The sequence below is a fragment of the Phalacrocorax carbo genome, chromosome Z (assembly GCF_963921805.1).
Source record: "Phalacrocorax carbo chromosome Z, bPhaCar2.1, whole genome shotgun sequence".
In the NCBI taxonomy this organism is placed as follows: domain Eukaryota; kingdom Metazoa; phylum Chordata; class Aves; order Suliformes; family Phalacrocoracidae; genus Phalacrocorax; species Phalacrocorax carbo.
The window spans coordinates 38,227,001-38,246,130 of record NC_087548.1 but is presented as its reverse complement, the minus strand read 5'-3'; the positions used below and the strand labels follow the sequence as shown (position 1 = coordinate 38,246,130).

Genomic DNA, 19,130 nt, shown 5'->3' with positions numbered 1-19,130 from the left:
GATTGTTTAGATTCAGATTATAAAGAATGCAGCTCTTGGGATTCCTGGAGGTCTTCCTGCAGGCCTGACACATGTTTTTCTAAGACTTTACACAGGCTCCCAGTGAAATTCCTGAGCTGGTATAAAATCATACTGATTTTTTTTCTTGACATATGTTACATGACTGTCCAAGCACACCCTAGCTTACAAACCCTTAATGCTCTTTGCATTCCATGAGATTTTCTCTTTCTTTTCAGTCATTTTTACCAGCTCAGCTGAATAAACAATTACTGTCATTCCTGTTGAACTGTTTAATGTGAGAAATTCCACTTTAAGAAAAAAAATGCATCTGAGAGCATATTAATGTTTTAACAAATGCTCAGGGACAGAAGGCATCAGCTGTTCTTAAAAATAAAAGAATAATTTAAACATGGGAATACCCTTATATCTTGTAGACAAAACCAGAGAGAGATTAAATAGCCATGAATTGATATATCTTGGAAGAAATTGCAGAAAATTCTGCCTACAATCAGTAAGAGGTTCACTTAAAAATCATCTTCCTCCTTCAGATTTTTCCATTTCCTCTTCCTGTTTCACCAATAAGCATAGACAGGACTTTCTGTGTTGACTGTAGAATACATGCCTCTTCCTGTGGTGTCCCAGCTGTCAGTAGAAAAGTAATAGTTTACATGGGCATACCCATGGTCCACACACCTACTGGAAAATGTTCTGTAAGGGAAAAGATATACTCAGAATTAAAATCATATTGCTGCAAAGGAAACAAGAAAAATATGTATAGTTAAATGGTTTTGTCCCTCTCTTTGCATTATTCCTTACAATTGTGTTACATAAAAGAAGTCTGACATGTTTGGGCAACCCCTTCTTGTTTTCAAGCTACTGGAAAGTGAAATGTATAAAAATGTGTTATATATGAGTAAATGTCCCAAATGTCCCAAGTTTTTCTCTCCTGTATGGAATTATGGACCATTGTTCTGAAATTGGTTTTCATTTTCAGTAATTCCACAAACACAGGTGAACTTCCATTGGTTAATACCCATGAATATGTGTCTACATGTGCACAGAGGATAGGCTACGAGCAAGTTTTTCTATAAACAAGTTGACTGCAGGTTTGTAATGACTTCTGCATCCTTACTGCCTTTGCCCAAAGCTGAAGCTTCTAGAAGCTGAAATTTGTCACCTGAAAACCTAAACTGATGCATCTTGAATGAAAAAGAAGGTGCTCATTTTTTAATAGATTATCACATGTATTCACTGAATGCTTCCTAATAGCTTGATTTCAGCTCACAGGACGAGCAGGATTCTACTTCCATAATGAAGAGCCACAAAGCACTGATTACTCAAGTATTTAAAAAAAAATATATAGTCTTTTGACAAATGAAGTTCTGGAAGATATGAAACAATGTGTGCAGGCTGCCAGTCCACACACCATTCATTTCTGTGCATCAGAGAGATGAGTGAGGTTTTTCCATGTCTTCCACTGTCAGGGGGACTTAGAGAAGAACAGGATATTTCTTCATGTTTGTTGCTATCATGTGTCTGCTTCCCAAAGAAATTTCTCATTGAAATTTCTAGGAACTTGACTATGTCTTAGTTTAAGAATGTAGACTCACTCTGTGTGATGGCAGTGTCCCACTCACACCAGCAAGTGACCCACTCACAATCATCCATGGGCTGACCTTCCCCACGCTCTTATGGCTGTTGCCTTGGTGTATTTTCTACCTGCAAGTGGAAGCAGAGCCCAAGTGTCATGCCTTAATGATAAGTGCTGAGAATAAGTCACTTGTCTGTCAGCCCAAGTGACTGCTGGTCTGAGGCACAAGAGCATGTGTTAAGGAACTGAACCAAGGTTTCCCAGGTTTTCAGTGACTGCCTAGTCCTGGACAGTGTAGACAGCCTGTGCTGCGTCTGATGAACTTCATTCTGGTCTATCTTCATCATTACAACTGAGTGGAGGTGTGCCTGTGAGGGCAGTAGGGGCAGATAGTGATACTCTGAGAATGATATTGAGTGGCTGATGTTTTTCATCTTTGTTATTTAGTGGCTCAGTTTATCACTCTTACTAGACTGCATTTTTAAATGGAACACGATTTGTCTTCTTACAGATGATAGAAGAACTTAGAAATTGGAAGGAGAAAGAAAAAATATCCCAATGATGGTCATGCACCTTTAGATCATCTTCTAATAAAAGAAATTCTCCTTGGGGTGGATCCAAGAGAAACAAGAAAACTATATCCCTGAAGATTTTCTCTAGTCCTACAAGATAAATTGTTATTAATGGCATAGTGAGGATGCAAATAGCATCTGCTTTCACCTTTCCAGTGGACAGGTTATTAGAAATCCCTTCAAGGTGTATACATCTATGCAGTCAGGCACTTGATCTGTAACTATTCATATTCAGTGCTGGCTGCTTGGTCTTCTTGAAGAAAACACATAGACCTTCAGTGATTTCCAAGACCTGAGGTAATAGACAAACGAATAACAACAGAGGCATCTGAAATAACTTCAGCAGGAGCTGAAAGTCTAAAGGAATTCCCAGCTTGAGCATGCAGTTAGTAAGATTTAGTAGAGCTTTTCAGCAAGCCAACATTTTGCACTGGTCAAGTTAGATAACATACACTAGTTGGTGGTCATACAAATTACCTCTGTGTGAAATGATCTTCCCTTGAGTTTTATATAATAGAGTTTTGTCATATATCAATATACTTTGCTTAATGCACACCTCCCAGCTGTATAAATAGTTTCAGGTAGTAATTCTGTAAAATTAAGACACATTCTTTTGAGTGGAGCAAAGGAAAGCAGAGAAGAGAAATGAGGGTTGTTTTGGTATGGATTTTTTTAGCTTACATGACCTTGTATCTTTACATTCAGGTAAAATATGTCTGATCTGTAACATCTGTCTTTCCCATTTTTCATAGCCCTTTTCTGACCTGGAGAGACATACAGCATATTATTGTCAGGACTTCACGTGCAGGACACCTGAATGCTAACGACTGGAAAACCAATGCAGCTGGTTATAAGGGTGAGACCTTCCTTTCTTCTTTGCCATCAGAGACAACATCTTATTTGGTATTTTTGAATAAGAAATTAACTCAAGTAGTTTGTTTGACCCTATGTTGTGCATAGTTCTGAGAAGTTTCAGGCTCAAACTGAAGGGGTCTATCTTTTGTAAGGAAAACCTCTTAGAATCACTAAACCCAAAAATAGCAGCTACAAAATGCATTGGACAGATCTTCTTAGTCCCTTTCAGTCCTATTTCATGCACTGCTGTTTTTTAATTTTTTCTTGTATAGCTAGTATTCTGATAAAATAGTCTGGAGTTGAAGATACAGCACTTTCTGGATTTAGACAATGTTTTCATGCAGAATGGTTGACAATTTTGATTAAAAATGACAAAACAGTATTTTCAAATTTCTGTTTTATGTGATTCATCCTGCACGACTTATATTTAAGATTTCTGTCATATTTAGGACAAAATCAAATCTTGAGCTATCAGGACTTCTAATGGGACAGAAATCATACTATTCAGTTAGCTGTCATGTAGGTTTCTGAAATTTTGTACAGTCTTGTAATTTTATATTAAAGCTACATCTTTATCTTTTTTCCTCTTTTGTAATGCAAGCAGAGGTAAACATTTGTGCCATTAAATAAAATATGTATTTTCAGGACAGGTTAAAACTGGACCTTGAATCCATCCAACATTGTGTTTCAACACAGATTGGCTTCTGATTCCTACTCACTAAATTCCTACTGCTTTCAGTTTGGATTGCATCTGAAAAAAAAAAACCCAGTATGGCTTATTTCTGGTTCTCTTTTCATGAGAGTTCCACCCAAAACTGCAGTACTTCTTTTAAGATGAAATTTGAACTGTTTTGTGCTAGGATCTCATGGAAGAAGAATGTAATATAAAAGAACCATCAAATCTGTACCCTGGTTTCACTTTAAAACTGAAGCCTAGCTTTAATCTATTTCAGATCAAGGCACTGCTACCGTAGAACATCTTTAACGTATCATTCTGACCTATGACACTTCTGCTGCAATAGAATAGAAACCAAACCAAAAAATGTTTCATTTTTTGATCCAAACCAGGCTCTAACTACAGAAGATAGATTTAGAAATTAGTATTTGACTTGAACCTCCTCATCACATGAAGGTTCTGTCATTCAAGAGCCTGGTTTTGTCCCATTTGCAAGCACATGCCCACACACAAAACCACATACATAATTCCTTAATTGCAATGACATTGCAGTATTTGTTACTGAGAAACATGTCCCAGGATCTAAAAAGTTTTGACAGCAGATTGTGACTGTATTGTCATGTAGTTGGAGCAATCTGAAATTCAAACAATGCTTTTCAAGTAGCATAAAGTAGAGCATTTTTTTCTGTAACTCACTTCCAAATTCCTATATTTTTATGTTTTTCCACTTGTTGCCCAAGAGAGGCAAACACCCTGTGAGGCATTTCACAGCAGCTGACACTCATTATCAAAAGAGAGGTCACACTAACACACCAGCAGTAGCAGCATTGGCAGCAGGACTTGCACTATTGCACCATTGGAGACTGCTTATTCTGAATACTTGGAGCCACACATATTTCTATACATTTTAGCAGATAAATAGTGAGCAAAAGGGCTGAAAAAAGGTTTCTCCTCCACTTGTGAAAAATCACAAACAGATAAGCTCGGTTGGGGAACTGGGATTCAGGAAATACAACTTGAGCTGGCAGAGCTCTGCTGTAGACTCTGTGGTAGAACTGAAAAAGAGGAAGACAGACTAAGTGCCTCGACCTCTGTGGAGCTCAGGAATCAACCTTAACCCAAATAAAAGCACTAGTTTTAACTAAATTATTTTGGCAACTTAATCTGAGCAAATGGTTCCAATAAAAATGCAGCTTTCTTAAAACCTCTGTTGGTTTTGGAAGAAGGAGAAGCAAAAGATTAGATTACATCACAACATCCAAACCTGAATTCAAAAAGGGGTTTACACACCGCTGCTGGCAGGACTGAAACAGATTTTTACTATTGCACGTGGCAATATTTAGTATAATATTACAGTATTATACTTCTCTGTTGCCAAAAGTAACTATTAAAGTCTGGTTTTTCATAGATTAATTACTCTGATCAGCTTGAGTTCCTTAAGGAATTGTATCATAATTTTGTTGATGGTAAGATCCATATTTCTTCCATAGCACGATCTTAAAAAAGGAAGGGATGGAAGATTTTTTTTTTTTTAATTCTCTAAAGCAATGCAGTCACAAGAAATAATCTGCCTTTCTTCCATGCAAGAAAGAAAAAAAACTAGTAGAAAGAGAGAGACAGGCTTGCTCCTTTACAAATGAGAACTGAAAGGGTGAAAACCACAAAAGCTTGGAAGAACCTCTCACTCAACAAAGGGTCAGCAAGAGTTGGTAGTTGAAAGTGGGTCAGCATGCCTTTTCAGAGGGCTGGTTTGCTGGGCTGCATGGCAACCCTGTCCCTCGCTATAGTCCCTGGCAGTTGCTGTTGCAGAACGCACAGAAGGAGCTCACAGATGTCATTACTGATTGAAAGATCTCCTTTTTTTTCCTGTCCTACATTCATAAAAAGAAAGAATAATTCAGTGCCAGTTATTTGTTTATTTTTCTGGCACTTCAACAGCATTCATTAAATGCATGTCAATATAATTCACTCATGAATGGGCAAGAATTTTTTCTTGGTAATTTTTTTATTATTGTTTTGTTGCCAGCCAGCATGTATCTTTCCTCAGGAACTTGTTATCTGGTAGTCTCAAAAACAAAGACTTGAATTTGGGGATATTCTCTGGTTAGTCAGTTGTACACTTAATTTGTCACTAGACAGAGAGAGATGTTATGCTCAGTTTTGCTTCAAAATCAGATGGGTTTTTTATAATTAAAGCAGTTAATTAACTGATTATATGGAAAAACACTAGAGAACATCTGCTTTTGTGAAGATATCAAAACTGTTGATCTGTTTTTGCTCTGGCAGATTGGTATTCAAAGGCTCCTTGTTCTGTCAGTTGTTTGGTCAACAACAGAGCATGCAACTGCATTCATAAAAAAGGGAATGCTGCATTAATGCCCACTTGTCTCTAGGTTGAAAAATACAGAATGCAACTGCAGTTTTAAGAACAATGGTAAAATCATCTGAACAATTCTTTATCTGTAAGTGAAGCTCTAAATACTGTCAAATACTGTCTTTGGGGAAACAGACCATTCACAGTGAAGGAATACTATTAATCTGCAGGGAGATCTTTAGGGAACATCCTTCAGTCTTCCTGGCTCTGAAATGTAGACAATAACACATCAGTACGGTGAAATAAAATGGTACCGAAAGATAAAAGGAAATCAAAATTCTAGCCACTTTTTTTCATTTTCAGCCTATTCCTAGGCCCAGTGGAGGTATTATTCTTACAGAAACTGAGAGGCATCTCATTTGCCAGGGAGTAACAGACTACCAGAGCTGTCGCATCCTTTTACATTAGCCAAAGTATCTGCTGCTTCCACTGGAGAGTGACACTGGAAAGAACTGGTCACTCTTCCTGGCTCTGAAATGTAGACAATAACACATCAGTACGGCCTTTTAATATAATTGCTTAATTGCAGTATTTAATAAAACTGGTGATTATTCTTGTTGTGAGCAGAGCATTATGAGTCTGGGAGAGAGAAAGAGACAAGCCTATCTATGCTGCTAGATAGGAGACCTAGATTGGCCAGATTTAAGTTGCTGTACGGTGACTGGTAACCAAGCACAAATTGAGATGAGCAAGAAAATCTTCACAACAATATATACTTTTCAGAGAAGACAAATAAACTATTCAAAGACACCCTGCTGCATATTTTCAATAACTTTAAAATTATATTTTTAAATCATTGTTAGAAGCTGGCATAAGACTTTTGAAAAATAGCAAGCACTTTTGAATGGGTATGTCAATCAATCAAAGCTGTTGCTCTGTCAAAAGACCTTCCAGTGTTACAGATGCTAGTTGGTATTTTCACATGCTGTTAGCACCCAATATCAACTCCTGTCCACCCCTAATGCCTGTACACATGGTGCATGGAGTAAGTGAAACATGTGCTTTGAGTTTGGCTGTTGTAATGTCCTAGTTTTGGGTAGTTGGCAATCTGACACCAAACACATGAAATTGCATTGGTCTTTGTAGGCGTGACGAAGACTATATACTATGTGAGCTACACTAATTATTTTATATGCTGAAAGATTAAGGTGATATTTTCAGGCAGACAACTTAGAATGCTGTTGGTAAGTTTCTTGTTCAACTTGTTGACAACCATGGGTAAATGCAAGCTATCTCACATGTGCCTTGTTTCTCTTGTTCTCCCAGGGCTGTGTTGGCTTGAGGCAGTGTTTCCTCACCAGGAATACTCCTAGCGCCATGTCCTCTGGCCACCTGCTCTTCTCAGCAGACCTGTGGCTTCATTGCCAAGCCATGACAGAGAGCTATTTCTACAGCTCTACACCACCCAGAGAATCCCCTTAAGCCAGATTTTGTATCCAAGTGCATTAGTCCTTGAAAAAGGCTCCAGCTTAGTAGCGTCACTCTCTAAACCACAGGTGTAACGATAACATCATCAGAAGAATCTAACATCTAAAGTCATATTTACCAGACATAAAGCTACATGATTTTAATGTTGTGGGAATTAGATTTATCAAGAGAGAAGCATATAGCATATAATTTACAAATGTAAGCCCCACAAACCAGAACCTTACTAAGTAAGGTTTTTAATGTAGGCAGCAATGAAGTTTCAAAAAGAATTCCAAGGGCAATCAAAAGACTTCAGGGCCTTGGGATGACTGGTTAAAGGTTCAGGAGCGCAAGCAGTGTTCCCCTCTACCCTTCCAATTGCAGAGAATGATGAGAGGAGAATCAGAAAGACCCAGCAGATCAATAACTGGCTCTGACACCAGTGTCACCAGCAGAGGTTTGGGTTTTTTGATCATGGGTTGGTCTACACGACACCACACCTGCTAGCAAGAGGTGGGGTACACCTGTCTCAAAGGGACAAAAGGGTCTTTGTGCAGGAGTTAGCAAGGCTCACTGAAAGAGCTTTAAACACAATTTGAAGGGGGAAAGGGATAAAACCAGGCTCACTATAGATAAGCCTGGGGTGGCATGCCAGTGTTTGAGGGATGGCATGCTAACAAGGTCATTCAGTTTACTGCATGATGTGCTGAGTACACTACAGCACATTTGAAATGTCCCTGTGCTAATACACACAGCACCATAGACATCTCAGTGGAGGTAAGGGATGGAGATCCATGCAGCAGCAAAGACATTACTGTTGTTGGTGTCTTAGAAATCACAGAATTGCCTAAGAACAGTCACATAGGAATTAGGGCTCCTCCCAAAAGAAAAGATGGCAGGATCAATAGCCTGACTGAAAAGCATCTACACCAATGCATACAACATGGGCAGCAAGCAGGGGGAGTTGAAAGCCACTGTGCAGCAAGAACCTATGATATAGTTGCAATCACAGTAACATGTGGTATGACTGACACAACTGGAGTGCCACAATGGATGGGTATAAACTCTGCAGGGGGGATAGGCAAGGAAGGAGAGGTAGCGGGGTAGCCCTGTATGTAAGGGAGCATTTTGAGTTTGATGATGGTGATGAAAGGGTTGAGTGTGTATTGGTAAGAATCGGGGAAAGGCCAACAAGGCAGACATCATGGTGTGACTCTGTGGGATGAAGAGACAGATGAAACATTCTGTAAGCAGCTGGGAGAAGTCTCATGATTGCTAGACCTTGTTCTCATGAGCAATTTCAACTTACCAGATATCTGCTGGAAATAAAATACAGCACAGAGAAACAGTCTAGGAGGTTCCTGGAGTGTGTGGAAGACAACTTCCTGACACAGCTGGTGAGTAAGCCAACTAGAGAAGGCACCATGCTGTTACTGCTCTTTCCAAACAGAGAAGGACTTGTGGGTGATGTGATGGTTGGAGGCCATCTTGGGCACAGCGATCATGAAATGTAGATTTCTACAATTCTAAGTAAGGAGGAAGTAAGGAGGGTGCTTAGCAGAACTGCTGTCCTGGACTTCTTGAGGGCAGACTTTGGCCTTTTTAGGGGACTGATTGAGCGAGTCCTATGGGAGACAGTCCTGAAGGGCAAAGGAGTCCAGAAAGGCTGGCTATTCTTCAGGAAGGAAATCTTAAAGTCACCAGAGCAGGCCATCCCCATGTGCCACAAAACAACCCAGCAGGGAAGAAGACCAGCCTGGCTGAACAGACACTTTTGGCTGGAACTCAGTTAAAAAAAGGAGATTATGACCTTTGGAAGAACAGGCGGAAAACTCAGGACCAGAAGGATGCCATGAGGTTATGCAGGGATAAACCTAAAAGGACCAAAGCCCAACTAGAACTTAATTTGGCTGCTGCAGTAAAATACAAAAATATAGAATGTTTCTAGAAATAATTTTAGAACTAAAGGAAGACTAAGAAAAATCTGCATCCTTTGTTGTATGCAGGGGGAAACATAGTGACAAAGGATGAGGAAAAGGCTGATGTCCTTAACACCTTCTTTGCCTCAGTCTTTAATAGTAAGACCAGTTGTTCTCTGGGTAACCAGCCCACTGAGCTGGAAGACAGGGACAGGGAGCAGAACTAAGCCTCCATAATCCAAGCGGAAATAGTTAGCAACCTGCTACACCACATAGACACGTACAGGTCTATGGGGCCGGATGGGATGCACCCAAAGGTAGTGAGGGAGCTGGCAGAAGTGTTCACTAAGCTACTCTCAATCATTTATCAGCAATCCTGGCTAACTGGGGAGGTCCCAGATGATTGGAGGCTTTCCAGTGTGACACCCATCTACAAAAAGGGCCAGAGGGAGGACCAGGGGAGCTACAGGCCAGTCAGCCTGACCTTGGTGCTGGGGAAGGTTATGGAGCAGGTCATCTTGAGTGCCATTGCAAGACAACCAGGTGATCAGGCCCAGCCACCATGGGTTATGAAAGGAAGATCCTGCTTGACTAACCTGATCTCCTTCTGTGACAAGGTCACCCGCTTAGTGGATGAGGGAAGAGCTGTGGATGTTGTCTACCTATATTTTAGTAAAGCCTTTGACATCGTTTCCCACAGCATTCTCCTGGAGAAACTGGCTGCTCATGGCTTAGACAGGTGTACCCTTTGCTGGGTAAAAAACCTCGCTGGGTGGCAGAGCCCAGGGAGTTGTGGTGAATGGAGTTAAATCCAGCTGGCAGCTGGTCACAACTCGTGTTCCCCAGGGCTCAGTACTGGGGCCAGTTCTGTTTAATATCTTTATCAATGATCTGGATGAGGGGATCGAGTGCACCCTCAGTAAATTTGCAGATGACACCAAGTTGGGTGGGAGTGTTGATGTGCTTGAGTGTAGGAAGCCCTCTGTAGAGAGGGACCTGGACAGGCTGGATTGATGGGCCAAGGCCAGTTGTTTGAGATTCAACAAGGCTCAGTGCCTGGTCCTGCACTTGGGTCACAACAACCCCATGCAATGCTACAGGCTTGAGGAAGAGTGGCTGGACAGCTGCCTGGTGAAAAAGGACCTTGGGGTGTTGGTGTGCCCAGGCAGCTGAACATGAGCCAGCAGTGTGCCCAGGTGGCCAAGAAGGCCAACAGCATCCTGGCTTGTATCAGGAATAGTGTGGCCAGCAGGAGTAGGGAAGTGATGGTGTCCCTGTACTCGGCACTGGTGAGGCCGCACCTTGAATGCTGTGTTCAGTTTTTGGCCCCTCACTACAAGAAAGACACTGAGGTGCTGGAGCATGTCCAAAGAAGGGCAACAAAGCCTTATGAGGAGTGGCTGAGGGAACTGGGGTTGTTTAGTCTGGAGAAAAGGAGGCTAAGGGGAGACCTTATCGCTCTTTACAACTACTTGAAAGGAGTTGGTCTCTTCTCCCGAGTAACAAGTGGTAGGACAAGAGAAATGGTCTCAAGGTGCACTGTGGGAGGTTTAGATTGGATATTAGGAAAAAATATCTTCACCGAAAGCATTGTCAAGCATTGGAAGGTGCTGGCCGGGGAAGTAGTTGAGTGACCATCCATGGAGGTATTTAAAAGACGTGGAGGTATTTAAAAGCTGTGGTGCTCTAGGGACATGATTTAGGGGCAGACTTGGCTGTGTTAGGTTAACATTTGGACTCAATGTTCTTATCCATCCTAAATGATTCTATGATTCTGTGGTTCTAAGTAGGCAGATGGCAGCAAGAGTTCTCGATTAGCAAATGTATTTTTGGAAGAGGCAATCTAGCCATATGTAAATGACCAAGTCTTCAACAGATTCATGGATGTAAAATCTAAGAGAGAGGTTGGCATTCACTCACATGGGTAGGCATTAGTCTTATATTTGCTGAACTGGTTAGATTAATCTGAACGCTTTCTGCTTTGCAGCCCCTGTTGGAAGTTGTATGAAGTCAGAGCAGCATTTAGTTTAGGAAAGGAGGGAAGGAAACCAGATAAAATTAATAGCTAGTCTAACAGTGAGTAGAAGTGTCTCCCCAGCACTGACAGAATATGTATGATAGCAAAAGGTCTGTGTCCTCAGGAATCTCAAACCATATGTAAATATCTAGAAGTCACAGGGTCAGTATCATAATCTTTATCATTGCTTTGTACAGGAAGCATTACTGTAACTGGAGAAAATGTCAGAGGTGGCATTTGGAAATTAAGGTAGAAGGTAGTTTAGGAAACATGAAGTAAGAACATGCATTTTTTAGCAGCAAGTTTAAAGTGATTGTCTTTTTATTTTGTGGTCACTGCAGCCTTCCTCAATGGCTCTTGCTTCCTTCCCAGATGCAACAATTTAGCTCCCAGCTATAAATAAAGTTTTCTTAAAACTAATATTAAAATTGCATTAGGAATTTTTCAGCATTTATTTGTTAAACCCAAACAAATTGTCAGGTATTGAACTCTGCTAATCTTGAGTAAGACCTAAAAATTCTCTTTGGGATTTGGGGAAGGTAGCTGGAAAATATATTGAATTCTTCATCCTAGATCATAGTTCTTGGATTTTTTTTTCCCCCAAGCACAATTTGAGATCTACATAATGTTGCTTCCATTTGAAAGACATGTAAGATCAGGAATATAACTGTATAGTTCCAGAGATGGAGATGTACAAAGGAGAGAGAGGAAATCTCTCAGAGAAGCCAGGGAGGCGTCATTACTTCTCCCAGACTCAAACTCTTCATTATCAAACCTGCTCATTACTCGTCAGCTCTGCAGCACTCTGTTCCCTGTGGCTCTGAAAATCAAGGAATGGAGCTGTGAATGTAAAACAGAATGTAAGCAGAAACTTCAGGTCTGTGCTGGGAAACATAAAGAAAATTAGACTGACATTTTTTCTTACAGCTGGTTGCTTTTCTGGGGTCATATGTTGTGAGTCAAATTTACACATGTTTTAAAATGTAAATTAAATAACTTTAAAGCAGGAGTAACAGCAGGCAAAAGGCAAAATTAGACTTCAAGTTTCTATTATAATAGTACTCAGAATTGTCACCAAACCATGATCAGCATAGCAGGCAAAGAATTTAAAAAGGTAATGCCTTTGCTCACAGCTGACAGACTCGATGTCCATCTGTCCTAGATACAGAGCTATGCACCATTACTATGCTCTGCACCTCCTAGTATTCCAAACATTGCCGAGTGGCCTGACAGCACTAACAGGATACATACTATGGGAATAACCTTTGACATTATTTTCTTTTAACAAGCTAAATCCAGACCTTTAGCAAAACTCTGCAAAGGATTTGGGGGCGGGGAGGAAAGGGAGACATAGAAGTCTTCCACTATGGACTCCTAACCTAAAAATCTGTCACTTAATGTGAAATGTAGATTTCAATTTTGCAGCATTAAGAAAGAAGAACCAGGATCAACAGATTTAAAAAGTGAATGATAAAGTGATACAATTCTCAAAAGCAGAAGGCTTTAATTGTAGACAAAGACGACATTTTAAAAGAAAAGTCCTTAAAAGTTATATGCAGTTGCATGACCTCTTTAGATACTAACTATTGAAGGAGTGCAGTTGTGAGAATGTTCTAGGCAAATATCTAGCCATACTTGTATACATCCATGGCAATCGTGAACATTTTTGCATGGGGTTTTTTAAAAAACAGCAAGCACCTACCTTTGAGAACATCAAAGCTCTTCAGTGCTGTTGCATTGCTATAGTGCATTTCAGTAATTACAAAACTGGCAGTCGTTTTATTATCAGAGTGTGTCTATTTTAGTGGTGGATTCAGGCAAGTTAAGAAGCAGGTCTCACCATCTACTATACACTATTTTAATGACTTAGAGCATCCTGGCAGGATATATAACATCTAGTAATAATAGGAAAAGATAAGGGCCTCTATAGGACAACTTGGATCAGTTAGGTGCCTGAAGTTGTTTGTAAATCTATCACTTTTTCTCTCAAAAAAAATTGGCCACTGGGGCATTGCTTTGAAGTCAGGGGATGCAGAAGTTCATCCACAAGGTTTATTACCAGCATTACTGCTCAAGCTATCTGCGTAGACTTAGCCTATTCATTAACTTCCTTCTGCTTTAAGTTACTGATTAGAATCTACTACATAGGTCTACAGGGATAGTGTGAAGTCTGCTTAGTTAATCAATAATTCCTCTGCTTTGAGGTGAAGATGGTATAGTTTTATTTCTAAAACCACCATCATTATAATTAAATAATTTGCAAATCCCTTTGCTATGGCTTTCTGCATATTGCTGTATATCCTTCCTCTGCCAGAATCTGCTGCTGCCCTATGGTCACTCAGAAATTAGTTTGAGTGTAAATATCCCTCTGGAGCACTGACACTTCTGAACTGACACAGCCAATGTGTGAGACAGAACAAGAAGGCTGTTCTGCACCATGTGTCTGATACACCTGACAGCACAGAAGTGCTATCTTTGTGTCTCCTGCTAACTGTCTGTCAGCATTTCCACTTACAGTGCCTTTGATTCATCTGTTATCCTCTGTTCTGAGATGAAGTGTAGCATAGAGAGTCTCACCAAAAGGTGTTTTTATTGTTTGATAGGGTGAAATGACATTTGGCTGCTTTTGAATTATTGGGGAATCCTAACTGTAGCTCTGAGTGTAAATTTGCTCTTAATAGAGAAAATGTGTACATGATCTTAAAAGGTGTTCCATGGTGCATCCAGAAAAAGACTTTTTGTTTAAAGAAAATTTGCAAGCTCCTGTGTTTTTCAATGGATCCTTGTGCTTTTTGGGAAAATAATCCGACATAAAAAGACTATCACTAGTTAAAAAATTATAGCTTCTATTACTGTAGATGCTCTTTAGCCAACTTCACTTCAGCAAACTTTTTTCTCCCTTCTAAATGCACATAAGCCTTAGATTTATTCCATTCACACAAACTGGCTCATTTCAAGCGATACAAATGGATGTCTTCAGTAGAGGCTTTATGATTTATAGCCAAATGCTGCTGCAGAGAAGCAGCAGCTTGTCTGACTTAGCAATCACCAGCAAGCAGTAGTCAGGTTTTCCGTTTCTCTCACAACCCTGCTCCTTCAGCAGAGAAACCAGTCTTCCTGGTCACTCTACTGAGGTTTTCAGCAAGGCTCACTGGTATTTTCTCTGACTCTGAGGAAAATGTCCCCATATGTGGGGCACAGTAGATCCCATGTGCTCTGAGGACTGCATTAGCTTTACTTTACTTTATGTCTGCTTTACTCATACCCCAACAAGCTATAAGACATAAATCCGGAACTGCTTCAGGTCTTGCTGTGGGCAGGAGAGAACTTGGCATGGTCATGCAGGGTACACATGGGTGCTCACTGCTGATCACAGACCATGGGGTGGCTGAATCCCAAGACTAATGACCTCTGGCCAGAGGCTGCTAACACTCATGAGAGGAGGAGGTGTTCAGGTGGTACTTTCTGTCGCTACTAGTAGAGTCTTGTTCTGATATCCCCAAAATGTATTTCACTCTTAGTCCTTTTTGTCAGCCAGAGTCTGCTTGATAACCATATGTGTTTTAAATTTCTGAAGTAGATAAATACTGATAGGATGTGAATGCAAATGTGATTTTGGATTTAATTCCTTAATATTTTAAGGTGGTGTGTTTTAGGGCTATTTTTTAAGTGGCTGCAAAGTCTCATAGTAGGTGAAGCAGTGACAGAGTTGCACACAGAAACTATTCACAAAGGTACACTGGCTACTGGAAGCTGAGCTTCTACTAGCTGTTCCACTAGTGTTCCTGGGCAATCTATATTTTATTTTATCAATGAATAGGAGCTTTTGACAGACAGGGAATATGTAAAATCCAGAGGGCTGATCTTTTTTGTCAAATCTATGTCAAGTAAATCCATGGTTAGTATATTATTGAAGAAATTGTTTGTACTAATACAAAAATCAGAAACTGACATAAGCACAAGTGGAAGCTCAATAAAAGCAAAATTTTAAGTATTCTGTTAGCACCTTTCTGACCATGAAAATGGTCAAATGGCTAGAACAACTCCCCTGTGAAGAAAGACTGAGAGTGTTGGGGTTGTTCAGCCTGGAGAAGAGACCTTATTGTGACCTTTCAGTACATAAAGGGGGCTTATAAGAAAGATGGAGAGAGGCTTTTTACCAAGGCCTGTAGGGACAAAGAAAGGGGCAATAGTTGTAAACAGAAAGATTTAGATTGGACATAATGAAGAAATATTTTATGAGGCTAGTGAGATGCTGGAACAGGTTGCTCAGAGAAGCTGTGGGTGCCCCATCCCTGGAAGCATTCAAAGTCAGGTTGGACAGGGCTTTGAGCAACTTGATCTAGTGAAAGATGTCCCTGCCCATGGCAGGGAGGTCAGACTAGATGATCTCCAAAGGTCCCTTCCAACCCAAACCATTCTGTGCTTCTATGATTCTATGATACAGAGGCCCTTCAGTTTTTCATGGCACAGGTGTGTAGACGCCACTTTTAAAACAAATCTGTTGGGCAACTTTCTGCCCTTCAAATCCTTCTCTGATGTCATGGTAAGAATAAGAACTCAATGTTCTACCATCCCTGCTGGGTCTTTAAAGATACGTGGATTTAAGAGAATTCTGTGGGAGGGAGGACTGTGTTTGCTGTTTGCTTCAAGAAGAAAAATTATGGGGTTGGTTCTGTGTAAAATATAAAAATACAAATATGCTTAATCTAAAAAGCACGAGGGAGTTGGTTTTACAAGCAAAAATAAAAAAGAATGTTCTTGCATGGTTGTGTTATTGCCTTGTAAAGCAGTTATTTGTTTCAGAAGTCACATTCAGTTATCACAGATTACTGGTCATAGGTTGACACAAAATGGGAATATGGCCAAAACAAGATGAATTCTCATTCAAGATCAATGTTCTCTGAGTTAGAACATGACAAAACAAAATCAAAATAGTTAAAGCCATGTGTCATCATAGTATCTCTCCTTTTGTGTGCCTTAATTTTATTTAGACAATTGTCTTTCTCGGTTGAAGTATTTTGATATACGAAGCAAATGACAGAAACTTAAAGTAATATAGAATTAGAGCTTTATATTTGCAAAGAAAATGTCAAACGTAAAAGAAATATTGGTGTAGGCCAGTTTGAAATATTTATAGGATGAGAGTAACTCAAGAGTCTCACATCTAATTCTTTTGCTACGCAACATTTAAGGAAAGCACAGTATAAGGGGCATTTTAGAGTCCTATTTTGTCTCATTTTGGATGAGACTGGATCAAGATGCCACAGTAGCATAAATGAACAAGTCATAATTTACCTACCAAACAGCTGAATCTAGTTTAGAAAAGCTGCGTATTCCTCATTTGACAAACTGAAGTTATTACCATTTCTCTCCTTCTGCTTTAGTATCTGATATGTGTATACAAAATATTTATATTTCCAATGCTGCTTTCACAGTATAGAAAATTAAAGGCCAAAAATATAGTAGGGAGAAAATATTCTACAATGTTTTTTGTCAGATGAGCAAAATAGCAAGGGAGGCTTAACATCTAAGCTACTGATGAGACATCTTGATGACAAGCAATGAAACTGCAGCCTAACAAATCAAGTTTAGCTGCACTGAGACACTGGAAATGCTGTGTTTTTAGTGTGTGGGCCCAGTTTTCCTGGAGTCTGCATGATGATTCTGTGTTATGCTTTATCAACACCAGCCATTCATATTTCTCTTAGTCAAGTCAACTGCTGCCTTTAGATTTGGGGGTAGCTTTACATCCTTTTTGTATATAAATGAGGAATTTATTGAATTTTCAATAACAGTTTCACACAAAAACAAAGGGATTATGAAGAAGCTGGGGAATTCTATCCAGCAGCCGAGCAGGCCTTGATTTCATGGTGCACTAATAGAGGAATTGCTCCAGGGATAAATAAATGGACTTTATCCCCCAAGAAGTGTTATTTTCTTTAATGATAAGAAGAGTAAAGAGATCAGCTAAAACTCAATATTTACTTTGTGTTGCAGGAGGCAAGTTTTTCTCTGAAACTTGTCCTGCATCTGTAAAGCTCCATGATTTTGCAGAAGTAGGAACAGGTCAGTTTGCATCGCTGCATGAGTAGAGAGAGGATACAAGGACAGTTCTGTCCATGGACACCTTGATCACAAGGAGGTCATAGTTTTCAGCCGTCAGCTCAACAAGAGCAACAGTCTGTTCCTTCGTCGTAAGCTTACATTGCACCAATCTCACATTCCTATTCTGCCTCTGAAAGGCAAATATCTTCTTACAAAACAGCCCTATACCCTGTCTGACATTCTCAATGATTCCTAGCAACAACCAAGCCCAGCAGCAATTCACAGCAGTGATAATGTAGAGCACATAAGTAGGTATGTGCAAGGTCCTGGGGCATTTTGCACTTCCAGTCAGCTTATCTCACTCTGCAATCATCAGCACCTTTCAAATATTGCTTTTCTATCTGGCTTAGCAAAAGTGAGCTCAATATCATTCGCACACAAATCAGTGGCAGTTCCAGATGTTTCCTAGAAGACATTTATGGCCCTGTGTGGACCACTGAGGTAATTTTTAACCTCTGGGAGAGGCACCCTGGTATAGAGTTCACAGCAGTACTAGCATATACACAGATGAAGAGGTGAAATTTGAAGGCAGTAGAAAACAAAAGCTGCTTTCTTCTCTAAGACACAAGGGGATCAACTACTTTTGTTAATTCTGTGATTCTTTCCTAAATTGCTATTATTTCATCTTTGAATATTATGGGCTTCTGCTGATACCTGCAGCTGCTAACCAACCCACTGGATCAAGGCTTTGAAGTACAAATGTTTGCAGATAGTCAAATGTCAGATGCCTGGAAGCTTCCCACATGGAAGGATTTTGGAGAACCCCTGACTGTCAGGAAGTTTTTATTTCAATGGGAAGGCCCTTCAAGGGAAAAATATACTTCTGTTTCAGCTGTGGGAATAAAAAGCCAGCAGCTGCAGAACTTCTCACTCCCACCTCTGCTTTCATGCAAGAGAGTTTAAGCATTGACTCATGAACAACCACATAACCTTGGGTGGTAATTTCTTTTCTCCTGGATGAAAAATGAACACAATTCTAACGTCCAAATAATTTATAGGGTAGGAAAGATAGAATGTTCACTCTCTAGGTTTTGTTTGTATTTTTAATGTGCATATTAGGGCAAAAAATGTCTATGCTGAGGTGGCTTAAAAGCCACTTCAGGTTTCCATGAGAAGGTCACTGCCTGGTGATTGCAATGTTGGATGCTCTTCTGCCCTTACTTCTGGGTGAGAAAAGGTGAGTTGAGGAGAGATTTGGCTCTTCTGAGATCAGTAGTTAGGCTGAACATGCAGCATCTTACAGCTAGACATCCTGAGGGCTAAACCAAGGCAGGTTGCTACCTGCCAGGAACTGAAAATACATTATCCATGGGTTAGTTCAAAAGATTTTTCCATTCATGAAAAATTTACCTGTGTTTAAATGTTGTACTATACAGAGTAACTGTGTAGTTACAGACCATGTGAGTTAATGCTCTTGGTCTTCCAACTGTTCATCAGAACAGACAGAATGTATATTAACTAAAATTTTTAATACCAGAGCAGTGCATGTAGTGTGAGAACAGACAAATGACGTCACAGATAAATATGGTCTCATCATCAAACACAGTTTTTGCAAGATGACATCTATGGCCAAGGAGATTTCCATCACTGCAAACATCTTCATAGTACAGT

The 19,130-nt window shown here is 40.0% G+C and overlaps 1 protein-coding gene across 2 annotated transcripts in view; it reads left to right on the top strand.

The window, feature by feature from the left end:
* LOC104048953 (proprotein convertase subtilisin/kexin type 5-like) overlaps nt 1–19,130 on the top strand; it is a 198,447-nt gene that overhangs the window by 144,212 nt on the left and 35,105 nt on the right. For both annotated transcript variants that reach the window (XM_064438917.1, XM_064438919.1), the window contains one exon: nt 2,916–3,019. In XM_064438917.1, coding sequence (XP_064294987.1) covers nt 2,916–3,019 — 104 coding nt within the window. The remainder of the gene's footprint in view (nt 1–2,915; nt 3,020–19,130) is intronic.